Source organism: Cynocephalus volans, chromosome 16 (genome assembly GCF_027409185.1).
Source record: "Cynocephalus volans isolate mCynVol1 chromosome 16, mCynVol1.pri, whole genome shotgun sequence".
Lineage (NCBI taxonomy): Eukaryota > Metazoa > Chordata > Mammalia > Dermoptera > Cynocephalidae > Cynocephalus > Cynocephalus volans.
In genome coordinates, this window is record NC_084475.1 from 22,068,050 (window position 1) to 22,084,786 (window position 16,737).

At 62.0% G+C, this 16,737-nt stretch overlaps 1 protein-coding gene across 4 annotated transcripts in view; it reads left to right on the plus strand.

Annotated features, from left to right (window-relative positions):
* ASPSCR1 (ASPSCR1 tether for SLC2A4, UBX domain containing) overlaps positions 1-16,737 on the plus strand; it is a 38,981-nt gene that overhangs the window by 21,027 nt on the left and 1,217 nt on the right. For 3 of the 4 annotated variants that reach the window (XM_063080801.1, XM_063080803.1, XM_063080804.1), the window contains exons 8-13: positions 9,089-9,228; positions 9,409-9,490; positions 10,035-10,101; positions 10,832-10,894; positions 11,195-11,247; positions 15,319-15,450. In XM_063080801.1, the coding sequence (XP_062936871.1) occupies positions 9,089-9,228; positions 9,409-9,490; positions 10,035-10,101; positions 10,832-10,894; positions 11,195-11,247; positions 15,319-15,450 (537 nt within the window). The remainder of the gene's footprint in view (positions 1-9,088; positions 9,229-9,408; positions 9,491-10,034; positions 10,102-10,831; positions 10,895-11,194; positions 11,248-15,318; positions 15,451-16,737) is intronic. The other variant, XM_063080802.1, reaches the window with a different exon arrangement.

A 16,737-nucleotide genomic window follows, 5' to 3' on the forward strand; every position in this document is an offset into this window, starting at 1 on the left:
GAGGTCTTGTTGTAGGGCCAGCCTGGGCCACACGTCCTCACCTGCACATTCTCACTTGCCTCTGTCCTTTCGTTCCAGCCAGGGTGGCTGTGCTCTTACTGGTGCGAGTTACACTGCAGGCCCAGTTATGGTTTTATTTGATAAAAAGGATTCTACTGACAAAAAAGCATTCCCAGGTGGAGGGTAGCCATTGGAAGATTCTTAAGGGGCAAGACATAAAAAGTTTGTTAGAAAGATTTTGCAGTGGAGACAGAAGGTTGTCCATGTGAGGGACTGACCAGGGTGGTGGCCCTCGGGGTGGGGGTGTCAGCGAGGAAGGACGGGCTGGGTCTCTCCATGAAGGACAGCGCAGTCTGAAGTGGCTTGCAGCCACTGGTGGGGATCCCAGCCAGGCCCCCTCATGCTGTGGCTCCTGGGATGTTGTGCAGTGGCCACAGGGGTGAGGGCCAGACGTGCAGGGTATGTTAGAACAAACACCTGGTGCATGGGATTCGCCATTGACGGTTGGGGGACATGTAGAGTGTGTCCACGTGGGAATAGCCAAGGTCACAATTCCGGTGTGTCTGGAGCCTGCCTGGGTATGTCCTGCCACACACTCAAGCGGGTGGAGGATCAGGGCACCTACCTGTGCTGTGGTGGGTGCAGTCCTCATGTCCAGCCCCAAGCCAGGGTCCTGCCTGACCACTCATGATGCCCCGAGCTGTCCCTGGAGTGTCCTGTTCTGTGGACAAGTCAGCGAGGGGGGGGGTGATGGGGCGGTGCCTCCTCCCCTTTGGGGACCCTGCTGACTTCTGCGTGGGTAGTGTTTGGGCTGGCACGAAGCCCCCAGGCTCCTTGGCCTGAGTCAGAGGCTGAAGGTAGACCCAAGTGGTTGGGGTGAGCTGGGCCTGTGCGTCCTGGGGACCCCTGGGTTGGAGGGGTGCAGGGTGGCTGTCTCTGTCCCCTGTGGTCCGTGCCTATGGGGGTGCCTGGCGTATTCTGCCCAGGGGGTAGTTGCTCTCCCGGGGACAGGGTCCCAGCGCAGCCTCAAGTGCTGATCCCGGCCCCCAGGCAGGAAGGGTCCCTGGGGAGGGTGTGTGCGTGCCTCTGTCCCTGCCCCCCGAGCCTTTGATCTGGAGCATCCTGCCGCCTGCTTCGCGCCTCCTGTCACTGACAGCCGCACCCCCGGAGCCGGGCCACATGCGGCTGCTTTGTGTCCCTTTTCAGTCTTGGGGGAGGGGAGGGAACAAAACAGAACTTTTTGGGGAACTTCAAAGGTACACTTTAGTAATCAAAGAGAGTTTCCAAGTTTCCCATTAACGTTTTGCCTGTGTGTGGTTTTTGGATTTAAATAAAGAGTCAGAAGAAAGAGACAGGATAAAATATAGGCAGGTCCTCGGCGGAGGCCCAGGGATGGTTCACAGACCCGGGCGGTTCCTGCCTTTGATGTCAGACATTAATTATTAGAAGGTAGTTTTACTGGCGATCAGAACCGGGCGCGGAGAGGCTGGGGCTGCCCGGCGCCCCCTGGCCCTGTCCTTTGAAGTCCCTCCGCCCGCCCAGGGGGCCGCCCTGCAGCTCTGTGCTGGGCCGGGTGCCCCCCCCCCCCCGACGCCCGCAGCCTCCCCAGCAGCTGGCACGAGGGCCGTCCCTGATCAAAGGCCCCCGTCCGCCTGGGCAGGGCTGGTGGCGGCTGTCCTGCCTGCTTCTTCCCCTTGCAGGGGTGACCTCACTCCCAGAGGTGGGACCCGGGGCTCCCTCAGCGCCCCGCACTTCCACGCTCATGGCAGCCAGGCTTCTGCCCTGTGCTCCTGGGGCTGACAGGCCTGCGTGGTGCGGGTGGGGGGTGGATGCTGCCCATGACGGCTGCTCCGTGCTGTGGGGTTGAGGTGTATGGCAGGTGGTTGTGCGAGGCTTAGCGAGATGTCCCCACCTGTGACCCACGCGCTGGGCAGTGCAGCTGCCTCTGTCCCCAGGTGGCAGGCATCCTTGAGGCACTGGAGGCAGAGCCGTGTGGTTGGGGACCCTTTGGCCCCCTGCCTCTCTCCTCTCAGCCTGGGGGCTCCTGCCCATGCCATCTCCCATATGCCAGCCCAGGCTGTGGCTGGCTAGCCCTGTCCCTGCTGGGCCCAGTGGCTGTTTGTGGACAATCCCTGGGCTTTGAGGGCCGGGCCCAGCTGTCCCAAAAGGCGCAGGCTGTGGCCTTAATTAGAATGTCCACTGAGGGTTGCTGGCAGATGGGTCGGCGGCTTTGCAGGTGGCCGGCCGAGTCTCTGCCGTGCTTGTTTCTCAGCAAGTGACTCGGGGCTGGGGGCTGATGCTCGCTGTGGTGGAGAATGGGACGTGCAGGTGCCCTGCACCCCAAGACGGGAGTCGCCTCCTGCAGAGCGAGCGCCCTGGGCCCCACCTGGCTCAGGCCCCCACCCTGTTTGGGCCTGAGGAGCGCTCTGTGCTACATTGTTCCAGGGATTTCAATCTGGCATGTGTCCCATCCTACCGTGGCTTGCAGACCTGCTGTGTGTCCTTTCCAGGCTCCCCAGGGCAGCTGCTGGCCTCAGCCAGGCCCTGGGGATGAGGAGGCCCCACGGTACAGCCTGCACTGACCCAGGTCACTACTTCGGGGGGTTCATGTGCCTCGCCCACGACAATGCACGCCTGGCCACGCAGGAAGGCGTTCAGCTCTGGAATGTGCTTCTGTGGCGACTGTGGCCCAGGGCCTGGCAGCCTTGTTCTTAAAAAACTTTCCTCATTTCTTTATGACGTAAGTAATTCATGGTCGTGGTAGAGAAATTGGACAGTTCAGAGAAGCCAAAAGAAAAACAGAAAACCTGTCTCAGCACCCAGACTGGACCCCTGCTGATATCCTGTTAACATGAAGCTTCCAGACCTTGTCCCTGGTGTCTCCATGTGCACAGGCTGTGGGGCGTTCACGTGCTGGGTGGCACCATCCTGTGTCAGTACATGCATCTGTGGGAATCATTCCTCCCCTGTCAGCGTTGTGTAAATTGTCCCTGCTCACTTGCAGTCCCGCTCTCATCCCGTTAAGGCTGAGTTCTCACGCTTCCCCTTGTAGCTGCGTCAGGTCATCAGCAATCCTGAAGCTAAACCTCTCCCCCTGCTGTCTCCTGCTCTAAGTCCTAGGGTGGGCCCTGGTTCTTGGGAACATGTGGCTTCAGGAGCTGGGCTGTGTTGAGGTGTCCTCTCGTTACCTGAGGGCCTGTGTCTTGAGGACACGAAATGTGTGTGGCTGTCAGGTGGAGGCTGTGGGTCGACCACCTCGAGTCCAGCCTCCAGAGGTGCAATGACTGCATTGCTGGCCCAGGGTGTCCCCAGCCAGTGCAGCTGAGGGGGACCAGGCGGGGGGGGGGGCGCGTCTCCTTCGGTTGAAGGTGTGGACATGAGGCCTCTTCAGGACAGCATCCCAGCGTCAGGCCTGCCTGTTCCAGCCTCCTCCTGGGCCATGTGGCTGCCTACTGACGGGCAGGCCCAGGACGTCTGTGTCGCTATGGAGACTGCCCAGGCCTGGGTGAGACGCTGCTCCTCTGGGTGGGACTCGAGGCCTGAGCCTCTGCCTGGTGCTGCTGGGAGGGCAGAGGGTCGTGTTGGAGGCCGCCCTGCCCTGTGCTCTGGGGGTGGACTTGGCAGCCTCTTTGGAGACGGCCCCCTGCGGCCTCGCATGGGCTCCTGCTATGCCGTCTGGGGCCTCTGGTGGTGTCCACGTGTTTGGAGGCGGCGAGGCTCTGTGAGGGACTGGGGGCTTGGCCTCAAGGAGAAATGCTTCCCTTCCCTCTCACCAAAACCATCGGCAGAGGAGGGCCTGGGAGAGGAGGTAGGAGGGAGGAAGCAGACCTCACGGGAAGCTGGGAAAGCTGGGGTCAGGGCACCCCGCCTAGTTTTAACATGCTTTTTCCACGTGTCATCAGTCCTGGAAGATTGCTGTCAAGAAAAGGAAGTTGCTTCTGCCGTGAGTGGGACTTTTGTGTGTCCAGCAGGTCCTTCAGCCATGTGTGTGAGCCCCCACCCCACCCCCTCCACGTCTCGCCCTTTCCTCCCCTCGGGCCACCCTGCAGGGCCCTGCGGAGGTGGAACAGCCTCTGTCTACCCTGGGGCTGAGCGTCCCCCGCAGTGGGTGCCCCTTCTGCCTCTTGGGGCTCTCGGTCTCTCCTCAGTGCCTCCCCTGTCCTGGCTCTGGGTGGGTTGGCGGTCGGGTGCGTGGAGTTTGCAGAGAGCTGGGAGGCTCCCACCTTGGCCTCCTGGGCCCTCTTGGTCTCTCTAGCCCACCTCACCTTCTTTCCACTTTCTGGATATGGTTTTGGCCTGTATGACCCTCGGGGGAGGCTGTGGCCTGGCAGTCTCTGGCACGGTCCGTGTTTGTAGGAAACAAGACAAGACCCCCCTGGCCGGGGCTTATGCAAGAGGGGCTTTCACCTGAAGGATAGGTCTCGCACAGCCCATGGGCAGCAGTGAGGCCGGACACTCTATGCCTAGTTTCCTCATCTGTCAGGTGGCAGTGACAATGCACCTTGCCCTGGGGGCTCATTTTGGGGATTCAGGAGGCCCCCATGTGCTGGACTCTGGCCGTGTCCCCGAGATATCCCACCGCTGCCCGCTGCTCCTCTGGCTGCAGTGTCTGGGGCTCTAGGGGAGGGAACTGAGCCTCTGGCTCTTACTGGCATAAAGGGGTGGACTGGGAAGATGGGGGTCCTGGGGCTGAGTCTCTGGAGACTGACCACATTCAGGAGCCCGAGCCCTGAGTCTGGGAGGTGGAAGGCCAGCCAGGACCTGTGACCCTGAGGTCTCAGCAAAGGCGTCATTGTGTGGGGGCTCCTTGGAGGCCTCTGGAGCCATGTGGGAGATGTGGCCACAAAGGCCAGTTGTCAGCAGCACTCAGCCCTTCTTGAAGAGCCCAGGCGCTCCCACAGGGACCCGTGGTCTGCCGCCACTGCAGGGCTCAGGCCCAGGCCTCTTCAGGTCAGCTCTGAGAGATCAGCTCCTCCCTGGCCAGACTCCCCGGCGAGTCACAGAGCTGCTGACTGTTACCTCTGCTGGAGAAAGCAGTTCATGAGATTATGAGGTTTCAGGGAGCCTGTGGGCAGCGAATGCTCCGGAAATGTTGCGTGTTCTTCTGGGGCAGGCCTGGCCCCCTGTCAGGCAGAGCAGAACCTATAGGACCAGCACTGAGTGATGGGGTGGGGTTATGGGGCTGCCGGGAGTTATGGTAACGTGAAATGCTCAATGTTGGGAGCATGTGGCCTTGACTTAGGCTCAGCAGGGCAGAGGTGGCAGTGGGTCCTGACTTGCTGTCCTTTGTTGGGGCAGGCCCGCTGTTTCCTTGTGCTTCCGTGCCCGTGTGCCCTGTGGATGGGCAGGTCCTGGGAGGAGCACAGCAGAGGCCCCACCTGAGAGGCAAAGCTCACCCAGCCTCCGGAAGGCTCTGTGCTTGTCCTCGGCCACCAAGCATGCTGGCTAAAGGCAGCCCGAGCACTGGCCCTGAGCTTAGGGGCTTCCTGGGGCTTGATGAGGCCCTGGGGGACACCTGCCAGGCCGCGTCTGGGGAAACCCACCACAGCTCCGACCCCATGGTGGGGGTGCTCAGCTCTCTGGTTTCCCTGGCACTGGCCCTGCTGCAGGAGCCTTTCCGGTTTGGACTGTTTGAAGGGATGACGGCAGTTTTAGTGGTCTTTCCGAAACTTTAACCTGAATCTCAGCACAAGGAACAGATGAGCCAGCCCAGACCAGACAGTGGACATCCTGCTGATGTAGGCCTGTGTTGGGTGAGTGGGGAGCACAGCAGAGGCTGGGCATGGTCCCCAGTGAGACACCCTCACGTGAGAAAGGCTGTCTAGCTACTTAGGGATAGCAGAGACGTTTCCAGTTAGCTCCATGTGATGCTGCTGGGCTCCCAACGGGGACAGGCCCTCATTCCCAGCAGGTGCTGCTGGGCTCCTGGGGGTTGGTGACTCCTGCAGTTGTCTCTCAAGTGAGCAGGAAGTGTGCATGCACCTGTGGACATGTGCACGTGTGTGTGCCTGTGTGTGTATATGTTCATGTGTGCACGTGTGCATGTGCATGCCTGTGTGTGCGTGTGTGTGCTTGTGTGTGCATAGATTTGTGTGCGTGTGCATGAGTGTGCCCTTGTGCTGTGTGTGCACCTGTGTGCATGTGTGTGCTTACATGCTGTGCATGTGTGCCTGTATGTGCATGTGTGTGTGCTTGTGTGCTCTGTGCATGTGTGTGATTGCGTGCTGTGTGCATGTACATGTCTGTGAGCTTGTGTGCTGTGTGCATGCGTGTGTGCCTGTGTGCTTGTATGTCTATGCGTGTGCATGCATGTGTGTGCCGTGTGTGCATGTGTGTGCATGTGCACCTGTGATAGAAGATGAAGTAAAATGTCACCATCTGTGTGAGGCCTGTGCACTGTTGTGTCTGCCAGCGTTTCCATGGAGTTGAAATCTTTCAAGACAGAACACTGGGGCAGGGAAAGGCGATGGTGTGGGCCCATCCTCACCCCAGCCCCTCCTGCCCCTCTTGCCCCTGTGCCGGGGTCTCCAGGATGGCTCACCCTTGGCATCATTTTGGCCAGAAGGGCTACAGGACCAGATCCTTTCTTATCTCTTGGGCACCAGCTGGGAGGCAGTTTCTGGACACGAGCAGGTCCTAGAAGCCCATCACATCATCTTCTTCCCTGACCGACCCTAGGGTGTGGCTGTGGGCAGGTGTGTGCCAGGGCATCCCTCCCATGTTGTCGGGTTTGGCTCTCCCTCACAGCTGTCACCGTGTACCTTCTCTTTTCCTAATGACATCTCATCTGCAGATCTCTGTTCTTTCTCCAAAGACATCTCTGTAAACTCACCTCGGATGGGAGCCCCACATAATACCTGTCGATGCTGACACAGCTGGAGTTGAGGGCCAGACTGCTGGGCAGAGCATCCCAAGTAAACAGGGCCAGCCATGTCTCAGAGTGGCTCCGCTCGGCCTCCCCAGTACTGAGGCCACTGTGCCGAGGCCCCGCGGCCAGCACCTCCACCCTCATCTCTGTGGTGGAAACGAGCTCTCCTGGGGAAGGGTCCTGAGCTAAGCCGATGGGTGTTTGAAGCATTTTGACTCATGGTGTGTCCTCTGGCTTCTCCCTTAGTTGTTTGGCGGCAAAGTTTTATTTCCTACCAGGCCAGCCACAGACATCATCTGTTCTCGCAGGAGACTCTGGTCCGGGCCCTTCTGGTGGTACTTTCTCAGCTTCAGCTTCCCCCAGCCGGCTCTGGGGGCAGCAATCTCTTGCTGTCCCTTCCAGGCCCATGAGGCTGCTCCGAATCGGGCTTCTCTGCCCAGGGTGTGGACTTGCCAGTGACCCACCGTCCTCCCTGGTGACTCTCAACTGTGCCCAGGAGGGCCCAGGGTGGCCGCACACTCCTTGGGCCTGGCTTTGCTGGCCTCTGTCCTCTCTGCGTGGCATGTCTGGGGGACAGGGACCTGTCTGGGGGGTCAGGCTCCGTGTGATGCCGTCGACTGCCCATCACCCACAGTGTAGATTCTTGGGGTGACACGTGTGCCAGGGCCTGCTTCTTAACTTGGCTTTGCTCCTGGATGCCTGAGCCTGCAACCGTGTCAGGATCCCCACCTGCCCCTGCCTGGCCTGGCCGCTGGTGGACACAGCAGTTCCTGGCTTGGGGCACATTCAAATTCTGCCCTCACCCTCCCCTGGGATCCCAGGCGAACTCGCAGCCCTCTGGAATGCGGGCGCTGTGGCCGTGGGGGGCAGCCTGGCGCCTGGCATCTTGTTATAAAAAGCTCTGGTGCAGACCGCCCTGGCGGCTGCAGGGTGGTTGTGGCTTGGTCAGCCACCTGTGGGCCCCACTGCCCCGGCCTCAGCCAGCCCTTCCTGGCCTGTGTGCCACGACGATGCCTGAGACCAGAGCCAAAGAGCCACGTGATGAGACGTGATGAGACTTGTGCTCGGTGTACTACAGGGACCTGTTGTCCATGGACAGTCAGGCCTCAGGAGCGGGGGCAGCCCTGGAGACATCTGGGACAGGTGTATGGCGTGGCCAGGCTGTCCCAGTGCGATGTGTGGGGGTCTGTCTGGTCCCCAAACTCTGGGCAGAGCCAGCCAGTCTAGGTCCAGAAGGACATCCCCAGGGCGATGGGGCTGTGGCTTGGCCAGGCTGAGGGAGGGGAGGGATGGAGGTGGTGGTTCCAGAGCCTGCGGAGCCTGGGCCCAGGTGCCGGAGGAGCAGGAGGTGAAGGTGAGGGTGGGTTCTTGGGGCCACCTGCCTCCCTTGGTGGCTTTGGCTATTTAGTGTGAGGGAGGATAGGACTGAGTGTGGGCCCTATGGCCCAGCTAGGCACCCAGTCTGGCCTTGCCCCACACGGTGGCCTCAGCACCAAGGAGGTGTTGTCCCACCCCTAACACCACACGGACTGAACTCGCTGAAATTACCCACCCGGAGCACCGCAGTGGGGTGGGCCCTGCCTTGTAATTTCGTTGCTGTTGATGCCAATTAGGAGAGACACTTTCTCTTCCCGTGTCCCCAGGGTGGGCAGAGGGAGGGGCTGGCTTGCTCCCTGGGGGCAGGGAGAAGTGGAGTCAGCCTGGCTTGGGGCTGCGGCCAAGAGGGCAGCGGGGACAGTCAGGGTAGCTGGGCTGGGGTTTTTGCCAACACTCTAATTTGGTGGCTGTCACTGCCCCACCCCTTTTCTATGGAGCCCCTGACGTGGCATAGCTGGGGCACTCTGCTACCAGGTTGGTTCCCTGCTCTCAGGGTCCCCCCACTGAGGCAGGTGTGCATGGCAGCTGCCTGTGCTGCAACTTGCCTCTCCCCAAGGCCTCAGCAGTGACTGGTGCCCACCTGGCCCAAGCCGGACTTCAGGGGCCCTGCTGGAGAGCGACGGTTGGTGAACTGGTAGGCAGCGACGGAGGGAATCCAGCCCTGGACAGGCGCAGTCTGGGGTGGGATCCCGCAGCCTGCCGTCCCAAGCCCTGCCCTCAAGGCCTTACCCCGGCCCTGTGCGGCAGGTGGGCTAGGGGAGGGCGTAAGCTCTGCTCGGGGGCCTCACAGAGCTGAGACCCCCCCGCCCTGAGCCTGCCATCAGCCAAGGCCTCTGCTCCCAGCCCCTGGACCGAGACCCTGTGGTGTGCCACCCCGACCTGGAGGAGCTGCTCCAGGCCTGGCCAGCAGAACTGCCTGACGAGTTCTTTGAGGTGACCGTGGATGACGTAAGAAGACGCTTGGCCCAGCTCAAGAGTGAACGGTGGGTACCCGTTCCCCGCTGTCTCCTGGCTTTATCCCCCACGTCTGTCTCTGTGTCTCATATCGCTCAGCGGCATGGACCCATACCCTCAGCAGCACATGGGCCCAGGTAGGGGCTCCTGGGGTTCAGGTGAGGAACGCGGAGTCCACTCACGGGGGCCTCTACCCCGTCTCCCCACAGGAAGCGCCTGGAAGAAGCCCCGCTGGTGACCAGGGCCCTCAGGGAGGCCCAGCTGAAGGAGAAGCTGGAACGCTACCCGAAGGTTTGCGGGTGGGGGTGGGAAGCATGGCTCGGAGCCGGGGCTCCTGTGGCTCCCACACGGGGACATGGCACCTGCAGCCTGGGTCTGTCAGTCACCCAATTATTCCCCCCCTCGCATTTTACAATGAGAGTTTTATTTATTTATTTTATTTTATTTTATTTTATTTTATTTTTTTTGTCTTTTTCGTGACTGGCACTCAGCCAGTGAGTGCACTGGCCATTCCTATATAGGATCCGAACCCGCGGCGGGAGCGTCGCTGCACTCCCAGCGCCGCACTCTCCTGAGTGCACCACGGGCTCAGCCCACGATGAGAGTTTTAAACAGCAAATCTGAGAGCAGGCCACAGTGTGCATGCGCGGGCACTTGGCTGTCCTCACCCAGCCTGTCGCACTGTGTTCGAGGCCGCATCTCTGGCGAGGTGCAAGGGGGGACAGCCAGGCCAGGGCGCAGCTGCCACTTCCACCTGCCCAGTGCTGGTGTCTGTGCCCAGGTGGGGGCCAGGTGCTGGGGCCACCCTGCCAACTGCTGTGCTGTCCCGGCCTAGGTGGCCCTGAGGGTCCTGTTTCCCGACCGCCACATCCTGCAAGGCTTCTTCCGCCCCAGTGAGACAGGTAGGTGCCCTGCTGGGTGTCTAGGGATGGGGCCACTGAGCTCCTCCTGGTTCCATCCTTATCGGCTGCAGGACTGTGGCCACCTGGCCTTTAGGCTCTGGGGGGACAGGGCGGTTGCAGGCTGCTGTCGTTTCCAAGGGGTACTGAGGGCTCTGAATTGCAGAGTTTTTGGTGGGGCCGGGCGTGGGCACTGGCTATTGCTCCAGGTGCTCAGTCCAAGCTCAGGGCAGCTTGGGCTCCTGGGTGCTCACATGCACTCACTTGTTTTGGGCATGGGTGGACCCAGGGCCTCCGTACCCTCCAGCTGAAGCTCACCTCGGAGACAGGCAGCAATGCTGCCAAGGTCAGTGTGGGGTCCTCAGTGACTCGTACCGAAGATAGCTGGGGCAGTGGGGAGGGTGAGAGGCAGGGGGGACGCTCGGGGCCTGCCCAGGCACAGGGCTGACAGCAGGTGGGCCTCCTGCAGCAGGGCAGGGATCCAGTAGCAACTTGCACGGTGGTTCAGGCAGGCTGGCATCGGGATGTCATGGAAGGAACAGGGTTGAATTCCCACCCTGGGGCTTGGCTTGGCTGAGAGGCTGGGAGCAGTGTCCCGGTATCTGTGCCCGAGGCTGGCGGCGAGTTACTCGGCCTGGCTTTGTGGTTCTCAGGTGGGTGGGACTTGGGCAGTGGCATTCAGGAGGGCTGGAGGCAGGCCCGTGAGCGGGTCTGCTCATCCTCCCCTCTGCAGTGGGGGACCTGCGAGACTTTGTGAGGAGCCACCTGGAGAACCCGGACCTGCCCTTTCACCTGTGTAAGTTCTGGCTTGAGATATGCAGGGGCCGGGTGGACTGGGGCGAGCGGCTCGCATCCACGGGAGGGTGGCTGGGTGGTGAGGTAGGCCACCGGCCCATGGGCCATGCAGGGTGGGGTCCCCTGCGGGTGGGTCGCCCATCCGGCCCCATGCCAGGACTTTTGCAGAGGTAGTGGAGGTGATGGAGGGCTGTGATCTGAGGGGCTCTTGAGAAATGCCCCCCACCCTCAGGCCTGTCTTCCCATGGGTTGTGGACGAGGGGTGACGCCCTTCTTAACAGATGCCACCTTCTCCCCGCAGTCATTGCTCCTCCAAAAACAGTCCTGGACGACCACACGCTGACCCTCTTTCAGGTACCCGCTGCCGGGGGCACTGCTGGGGCGGGGGCCGGGGAAGGAGTGGCCCGGCAGCTGCCGTGGATAATGAAGCCCTTTAGAGCAGTGAGCACAGAGGGAGCGCGGCCTCCGAGGTGGTTTCCGACAGCGCCTTCCTCCTCCTCCGTTTCCTGCCTGGCCCCGGGTGGGCTGGGCCTGGCTGGCTGGCTGTCCTGAGCTGGGGCCGCCAGGAGGTCCTGGCCCCTGGGCTGCAGGGCCAATGGTTGGGGCGACATCGGCTCCCCACCCAGCATCCGGGTGAGGAAGGGGCCCAACAGAGCCCTTGAAGAGGCAGCTGCCCGGGAGGCCCCTGGGCTCTGGCTGCCCGCACGTGAGGGGCTGTGGCCCGGCCTGGTTCCCTGGCTGGCGTCTGCTGGGAATGCCACGGCCCCCCGCTAGCTGGCTGCCTCTGCCTGTCCCTCCCACTGGCCACCGCCGAGAGCCCCCAAGGGTGAGGCGCGCTTGATCCCGTGCCCTGCTGGGCCGCCTTCCAGAGCCAGGAGGAATGAATGTCCTGTCCCTCTGCCCCCCTGGGGGAGCAGCCTGGGGCCGCCCCAGCCCCTGGGGCCTGATGTTTCCTCTTCAAAGTCTCTTCAGATATTTTAATTAACAACAGAGGCGGGCCCTTTCTTAAGTGGCCAGCAGGCCTTTGCAGAGGTCTGGGTTGGGGGTGACGGGCGCCGCTGGGGCCTACCACTTGGGGGTGATGGGGCAAGGCTGTGGGGAGGGACGTGGACAGGGACAGGCACCCGTGACCCAGGGCCGCCGTCTCGGTCCCCAGAGCCCCCATTCATTGGGCCTCTCTCCTGTCTGCCCCCCTGTCCCTCCCCCGCTGTCCAGCCTCTTGATAAACATTGAGTTTGGAAGATGCTTCAGGATGGTGGCCCCCATCCCAACACCCACAGAGCCCTGGGGTGTCGCCGTCAGCCTGTGTGCTGCCTGATTCCTGGTGACACTGCCCCCACCACAGCAGCCGTCTCCTGTCATTTATCAGCTTGGCTCCAGCCGCAGGGCCTCGCGCGGGATGGCGTCCCTGCCCGCCCGCCCGCGATCAGAGGGCTGGCAGGGCTGAGGGAAGGAAGCCAGCCTGCCTCCCTCCGGCAGGCAAGCAGGCGGCGGGTGCAGAAGCTGCCAGCTTTTATGTCTCTGGCAGGGCCGCGCTCTGGCTGCCGGCTGCCTGGGGTCTGTCCGGGGCGGCCCTGCTCCAGAGACTGACAGCCCCGGGTGTGTGGGGGGACAGCAGCCCAGCTGTCCCTTGTGGCCATTGGCCCAGGAGGGTGAGGGTTTTCCAATAGGGCTGGGGGGAGTCAGGACGGGGAGTGGAAGAATGCAGGAAGCAGTTGCTGGGAGCAAAGCCCTCAGCCCCACTTCAGACCTCCTTCTGGGGCCTGAGCCCCAGGGCTCCCGGCCCCGTCTCAGCCCCTGCCATTGAGTTGCCCAGGGACGTGGCATAATCCTTAGCAGGCCCTTGACACTGCCTGTGGTCTCCAGGGATCCCCTCAATATGAGCTCTCTCTGTCGATCCCACTGGAGGGACATCAAGGCCCAGCCTGGGGGGAGGCCGGGCCCTGGCTCAGGCTCCGTTCACATGGCCTGCAGGGCCCCAGGCCCCCAACAGGCTGGAGAGGTCCACCTTCTGACTCCCGGTGTTTTCCGGTGGCTGCAATCAGCTCTGGTCCACCTCTGTCTTGCTGCCCCCGACCCGTGGTCCTCAGGGCCGAGGGGGTGGATTGCAGTACTGGCCAGGTCTCTGCCTGTGCTGGGTGTCAGGTAGGGCTGGACGAGGGCCTGGAGTGCTGCCGGTGCTCAGCCCCAGCCATGGAATGGAGCGGTCCACGAGGCGTAAGCCAGTGCCGAGGGCAGGCAGGGAAGCCTGGAGAACCCTGCTGTTGGGGGAGGGGTCCTTCTTCAAGGCCTTAGGTGGTTCTGCAGACCCCAGACTGGGCCCTACTGGGTGCCCTGTCTCCAAGTCTGGAGCAGAGAAAGAGGAGAGGGGCAGAGGTGGGCCCACAGATAGGCGTGCCAGCAGGACTGAGCACCGCCCAGGTCCTTCCCGCACACCCCAGCCTGGACCCGGTGAGCTTTGGCTGTGGTGCAGTGCATCAGCCCGTGAGGGGCCGGTGAGCCTGGGCGCATGTCCCCTCCCCTTGTGATGCACAGACCCTCAGCACAGGGAAGAGGCCCTGGCTGCAGGCCGTCCTCTTCCCCCGGTGGGTCTGTCCCTGGCCACACCTGGAGTCATGGGGAGGTGGGAGGCAGCTCAGGGGCTGTTAGGTCCTGGGGCTGAGGAGGAGGCAGCAGCCCAGCTTTTGGGGTACGACTGAAGAGGTTGGCAGTTCCTGGTCCTGGAAAGAGCGGGTGCCTCCCCCTCTCCAGGGGCCCGCCTGGCAGGACAATCTCGTCTTTTCAGCCAGAGGGGCTGGCCCCCGGGCTCCTTTCCCAGGGGTGCTACCCGCCCCCCAGTTTGTGGCTCTTCCTGCTCCGCCAAGATGGAGGCTCCTTGGCCTGCACGCTTGTCACCCTCCTCGCCCTAGCCATGCCCAGCTGGGCCAGTTTCCTTCTGCTCCCATCTGGGTCAGCAGGGTTGGTTTCTGCTAAGGGCTCTGAGCCCTGTGTCCTCAGGAGGTCGTTCCTGTGTGTGTCTAAGTCCCAGTCTCCTCCCCTTGTGAGGACACCAGTCATATTGGATGAGGGCCCACTCTAGTGATCTCATTTCACTTTACCTTAATGGCCTCTTTAAACACCCTGTCTCCAACTGTCATAGACCCCTGAACAATGTGGGTGTGAACTGCGGGTCCACTTACACACGGGTTCTTTTCAACCAGCCAAGGATTAAAAATAGTGTTATCAGGATGGGGAATCCGCGGGTATGGAGGGCCGACTGCGAGACTTGAGTGTCAGTGGTTTGGGTATGCTTGGGGGTCTTGGAAGCAACCTCCCATGGATGTGGAGGGACAAGTGCAGAGTGACAGTCTGTGGTCCTGGTGTTGGCACTTCCACGTGGATTTTGGAGGACACAGAGCCTGACAGCCTCCCTGCATTGTGCTGCTGCAAGGATTGCCCCCTGCCGTGGCACAGGCCCTTGCTGCCTGGCTGCCTCCCCAAGCCTCCCACCTGGCCGGTGTATTGCTGCCCCTGCAGGCCCTAGAGCACCTGCTCAGCCCCCCCTTGCGGATCCCTCCTTCTGCCCACTGCAGGCAGCAGGCCTCTTCCCAGCGCTGCTGATCTGTTCATCCAGGCTTCTCTGGGACTGATGGGATCTCCTCCTCCTGCACACTGGGCCTTGCCTCTGTCTCCACCTCCAGAACATGGCCAGTGCTGCCACAGGGCCATGTGGAAGGCGGGCTGACACCATGGCGACGGCCCGCCAGGCCCCTCCCCTGGCCACTTTTCCCCAGCGGTTGGCTGGGTCGCAGCGGCTGTTCATGCTGGAAATGTAGATCCCAGCCCAGGGGATGAGGGGCAGGGGCAGGAGCTGGGTGGGACGGGCAAGGTGCCCTGGAGAGGGCAATGATGTCACAGGTGTGGTAGAGAGTAGGCTGAACTTGGGGTCCCACTGTGCTGGATGGTGGCAGGGGAGGGGTGGTTCCTAGTCCTCAGGCTGTGCCCAGGAGTATGGAACAGAGGCAGGGCAGCCCTGGTACCCAGGGTTCAGGTCTTCCTCTTGTCCGCAGTAGGTGCTGTGCGGGGCTGGCCCAAAACTTCCATCATCCCTAGGCCTATCCTCAGAGATCCCTCCCCAGGTTCTGATCAGGACTGGGTGGGGGTCTATGACCTGCCTGCCCCATCTTACCCTAGCCCAGGCCCTGGGGTGGGTTGGGGAAGGATGGAGTGGGGCAGCTCTGTCCATTTGGCTCCCAGCAAGGCTGCACAGTGGGCCACAGTGGCACTTGGACCCTGGCAGAGGGAGCTGTCTGTGGGGGTAGGAGGGGGAGGTGATGTGGGACTTGGGTGGCTTGTTTCCTGGGCCCATCCAGAGGCCTAGCCTTACCCAAACTGGTGAGCCTCGGTGCCACCTGGTCTGCTAACCCTCCTGTTTCTTTCTCCCAGCGAAGGGGACTGCCCCCTGTCCAGCCAAGTGCTCCCTGCGCAGTGGTGCAGACAGAACACAGGGTGTCCTTCTACCCTCCCCTAGTGCTCCCAAGCCTACTTGCCCCTCTCTGCACTTCCCCTGCAGTGCAGGTGAGGGGTCCTGGCCTGTGGGGGTTGTGAGAACACCGGGTGCTGCTGGGCCACTAGCCCCTTCGAATAGCTTCCTGGGGGGGCCCCCTGGCCCAGCAGTGGGCTGGGCACAGATGGGAGCCACCAGCCTCCTGCGCAACAGTGCTGACTGTGCTTCTGATGAGTGCCAGGGTCAGGCTGCAGCCCATGTGTGAATCCGGGCAAGGTCTCGTGAAATGGGAACATACATTTCTGGTGGTTGGCGAGTGCCCTGGGAGGATAGGCCAGGCCAAGGCTGTAACTTGGGGGCCAGATTCAGGTCCAGCCATGCTGAGCTGCCCAGGAAGTTTCTGGCACTGTCCTCCCCAGGCCCCATTCCTGACTCCCTAGGCTGCTGCGCCCCTTTCCACCCCCAGGCTCTCCTTTTCTCACTTTGATCCTGGGCGTCAAAGCTTAGCAGCCCTGTTTGTGTCTTGGCTTCTGGCTGGAGGCTGAGGATTCAGAATTTCTGGGCCTGGCCTTTGAAGCTTCCTCTTGTTAATCTTTCAACATCGACATCCCCAGACCTCTTACCCCCTCCCAGAAGCCTGTGGCACTCCCGGCAGCCTGGGGCTGCACAAGTAGAGGAAACGCCTTCAGTCTACAGCTGCAGCCCCTTCCCTGAGGGTCAGGAGCGCAGAAGCCAGAGAGGAGGGCAGGAGGATTGGGTCCCATCTGCAGCCGACGACACTGCACCTGGTCCAGTTTTCCTGTGGTGGCGGCGGCGGCAGTGGGTGGTGGGGTGGGGGTGGAGGCAAGCGGCCCTGTCCTTGCCCTGTCCCCACCTGTGCCTGAGCCAATGGGGCCAATCCTTGAGCAGAAGCCCTGCAACCCCCCACTTTGGATGGGTGAGGCTCAGGACAGACCCAGTTCCCAGACCCTCAGCGTGTGAAGTGAGGACCCCAGTGTGGCACCCCTCCCTCTGGCTGGCGGCGGGCTCTCCCCTACCAGGCTTAGGCCTGAGTGCCCAGTTGGGAACTGGAGGGTGGGCTTTTCCCCAGTAGTGATGGGCTCTGGGGTCTTGGCTGGTGGGCTATCCAGGGCAGTTTCTCTCAGCCTGGGACCCTCCCCTGAAGCCCTGGTTGACAGCCTGGGCTGCCATCTGCTCCCCCTCCCACAGCATTCGGGCACAAAGGAGACCCCTAGCCCACAGGCGCCCCCATCTGGTTCTTTGGGTGACACGAGGTGGGGGGATGGTTGGGAGGGGCCCCAGGCCGCCCTGTTGTGCTCTGGCTCTTTGCTCCCCAATGGTGGCAGTCTGCCCCTGCC